The sequence below is a fragment of the Chlamydomonas reinhardtii genome, chromosome 13, assembly GCF_000002595.2.
Source record: "Chlamydomonas reinhardtii strain CC-503 cw92 mt+ chromosome 13, whole genome shotgun sequence".
Classification (NCBI taxonomy): domain Eukaryota; kingdom Viridiplantae; phylum Chlorophyta; class Chlorophyceae; order Chlamydomonadales; family Chlamydomonadaceae; genus Chlamydomonas; species Chlamydomonas reinhardtii.
This window is the reverse complement of record NC_057016.1, coordinates 2,937,987-2,941,644: the sequence shown is the minus strand read 5'-3', so window position 1 is coordinate 2,941,644 and position 3,658 is coordinate 2,937,987. Positions and strand designations below refer to the sequence as shown.

Genomic DNA, 3,658 nt, shown 5'->3' with positions numbered 1-3,658 from the left:
CGGCTATGCCCTTTCCATGCTAACGTGGCATGCAGAGCACGCTGGATGCCTGGCGACACAATTGATCAGCTAGAACGCCTTGCTGCGAGAGCAGCAGATACGGTAGGTGACTTCGGCCAAATGACACGGAGCGGCGCATCCCCACCTCAATGCTGGCTGAGCCGCCGGTTGTGGGCGGCTTCGGAATGCTGCCGCTCCGAGCGCACCTACAGGGCCGTGAGGCCTTGTGGGCGGCCCAAATCGTCCAGGCAGAAGCTGCGGCGCCCACAGAGCAACACCACCCCTTGCACCACATTGTGGCCCTCAGCCTACAACGGCACCATCCCTCACTGCGCCCATGGACCACGCTCACAGCCCGCCCTGACGTCTGACCCAAGGGATGCCAGTTGCCGGGCGACTTGCAGCGCATCTATGAGGCTTTGGGCCATCTCCCGCCTGCCAGAGCGGTGAGGACGCCGCCACCAGCGCCAGGCAACTGGTGCTGGGCAGCACCATTGTGGGACGATCCGCTCCTGCCTGAGGGTGACGACACCCGACGGCCTGGCCTTAAGGCACACCATACACGTGTATGGTGTGCCTTTGTCGCCGTGAGGCGTGTATGGTGTGCCTTAAGGCCAGGCCGTCGCGTGTCTCATTTGTCTTGACCAGGACTGGGGCCTTATCCCCTGCTGTGTCGGGTGTGCTTAGGGGTGAGCATGTGGAACGTGCTCACCCAACACTAGGGCTTGTCATCAGTGGCTTCGCCACTACCAAGTGTAATTACTCCCTCCCTCCCTCCTTACCACAGCAGCAGCAACATGCTCAAATACAGCCTCCCTCCCTCCCTCCCTCCCTCCCTCCCTCCCTCCCAGGGGAGAGGGGTATGCAACTCCCGCCCCGGGCCCTGGATCCTGCCTGGATCCGGGCTTAAGTAGTGTTCGGACCCCCTTTCCCAGGCTCCCGAGTCATTGAAACTGTAACTTGGACTCCAATGGAACCATATAAATTGGTCTCGGCCCGAGAGGCCGCTTGCCAGGACCTCGACCATCGCGACATTTCGCACTCTTCACACGCGTGAAATGAAATTCCTGTTTCGTGCTTCCTGCGCGTACACGTTTCTGCTGTTAGTTCAATTGATGTGCGGCCTAAAATGGGGCACGCGCCGTGTCGCCGGCCCCCTGGCCCTGGCCTGAAGGACCCCTCGCGGCGATGCCCGGCTTTGGTGCCCTTCCGAAGCTCACCGAACCGAGCGGCGCCGGCCAGAGCCAATGGGGCATATGAGTGTCCATATTCAGGGGTTTTGGTGCGTGTCTGCTGGTGTCTCGGGGTCTGTGGTCTCCGTGGACATCTTGCACAGGGCCATGCACAGGCTAGGCAGCGGTCGCCGGCCCCACTCCCGCTCTCGCGTCCCGCTACTCCCCTTTGCCGACACAATGGCAACACAATATATAAAGACTCGTTTATAGATACATGGTTGCCAGCCCACGCGGCCAGGCCCGCTTCCTGGTGCAGTTGACTCCACACGGTTACGTGCAGGAGTGGCAGTTGCATCCCATGCTCTCCCCTAGCACTTCGCCCTGTGTCGCCGTCTGTCCCTCGACATTCCCTTGCAAAGCCCCGCATGCCCGATGCCTCCTTGCCATGCACTCCGGACTTCATGCGTGCCACCAGTCCACACGTCTACCTGGCTAAACTCTTGTCCTATCAGTAAGGCCCTACGGCCCTACCACCTGCTCGCAAGTGCCCACAGCACCTGCGCCCGCTCCCTTCACGGCTACGGTTTGTGGTGCTGCTGTAAGCTGGTAAAAGCTACAAACCAGTATCACCAGAATCACCAGTACGCATGATACTTGCCTTTGAGAACCAAGGTAGAGAAGAAGAGTCTATGCCGAGATGTAGTATGTGGCACTAAGAAGCGCCGGGAGAGAGGAGAGAGGAGCTGTTAAACCCAAAGGGTTACACGTGTAGTGGCAGGGCCCGCTTGCAACTGCGCACGCTTCCCCTCTTCTGGCACGGGGTCCAGCGGCCTGCAGCGACAGCAGGTGCCGCCGCAGCAGGCCTTGCCACTGCCACTGCGCACAGCCACGCACTACCCGTCCAGAACGCAGCCAGGTGCGGGCTTCAGGCAAAAAACCTGGATTATGAAAGCCTAGGCCGCAGCCTAGGCCACAGCCAAGGCCGCAGCAGCTCACCTTCATACAATGCCACAATGAGCCAGAACCGAGCGCGCAACGATGCCTGGCTCGGGTTCTTCTCTTCCACGAAGTGCTTCAGCTGCCGGGGTGAGTCTGTACGGGCTGTCGGGGCGGTTCAGCACGGCGATGCGGCTACAAAGCGGCACTGCACGATCGTAGGCGCTGCTGTTGCTGCCACTTTCCGCGGAGTGCACACGAAGGATGGCATAGAGCAAAACCTCCGCGGCCGCTGGCACAGTGCCACTCCAGGCGCCAGGCAGCCGCGGAGCAGCTGCCACTGTTTCCACCTTACCAATAGTTAATTGAGTGCAGTGCTGCCTCTTGCTGCTGGTTGGGAGCCGCAGGAGAAGATGGGGCACCTACCGACGCTGATGTGCCGGTGGTGCCGGCACACGTCCAGGCAGAGCAGCCAGGCCTGCAGGAGGAAGGCCGCGCACACACAGTGGTTGGCGGAGGGAAGGGCAAGTCCTGTCATCGTTGTTATTGCTACCAGGCGCGATTCTGTACGGCCGCGGGCCCAACCCACGCCTCTTTTCACCGGTCCAGTGCAGCCGATCAGAGATTGCTTCCCAAAGACAAGAGTAAAACCTTGCCCGAAAACGTAATCCGGTCCCTGACGTGTATTACCACGGCCCATGCTACATAACCAGCAAATCGCGTACCCCTCTGAGCCGCGGCATCACATGCCAGTGCATGCACGCCAGGCCGACTAGGGTCGATGCCTTTCAACATCCTTTCAAGCCTACAATGGACATTTAGGTACAAGATCCCCAAAACACGCGGGCGCAAAGCAGAAACCGCATATATATGTTGGCAACGCCGGTTGATGTCGCGGGAAAGCCCTGCGACCAGCCGATCAGAGACTGAGACCCGCGCACCCTGCTAAATGCTGTTCCGCCGGATGATACATGATAGGTATAGCACCTGACACGGCCCCAGCGTTTGAAAACTGTAAAAGCTAGCAGGGCTCCAGCGCGCGACCTCCCCGAAGTCGGGGGGTTTCGCGCCGCGAGGCGTGCCGCTACCAAAATGCGCCGCGCGACTGCCCCTGGCGACTGCTCTTTGGCTGGCCCCCGATACTTCCGCATGATATGCGCATAGGCAGCCCTGTGGTGCGGTCGCCGCTACGGAAATCTGCCCAGACAGCCAGCCGAAGCCACTTGTGGACGCGTGCTTACCGTGAGCAGCGCGACCAGCAGGCTCCAAGGGGCCGCGCTATCACTATAGGCTTCCACAGATGATACTTACGTCAAAGCACCGCAGTTGTGTTACAATAACACGGGTCCGGGTCCGCAATGGTCAAATAATAGGGGCCGTGCCCCGACGACCTAGACTGAACAAGTATATGTACACATGTGTCCATCCTATGTAAATAATAAGTCGGAGGCGTGAGCTGGGGGGTCCGAACACGGTTTGGGCTTCCCATGCAGCCCCATGCAGCCCGTGCCGGCCGAGTTGCATACCCCTCTCCCCTGCTCGCTCCC

At 60.2% G+C, this 3,658-nt stretch overlaps 1 protein-coding gene across 1 annotated transcript; it reads right to left on the bottom strand.

Annotated features, from left to right (window-relative positions):
• Positions 1-909: 909 nt before the first annotated feature.
• On the bottom strand, positions 910-3,441 carry CHLRE_13g583787v5 (uncharacterized protein). Its single transcript, XM_043069621.1, has 3 exons — positions 2,538-3,441; positions 2,172-2,276; positions 910-1,918 (listed from the first exon to the last, which is right to left on the bottom strand). The coding sequence occupies exons 1-3, from the start codon at positions 2,647-2,649 to the stop codon at positions 1,863-1,865; spliced, it is 273 nt and encodes a 90-aa protein (XP_042917596.1). The 5' UTR covers positions 2,650-3,441; the 3' UTR covers positions 910-1,862.
• Positions 3,442-3,658: the final 217 nt, after the last annotated feature.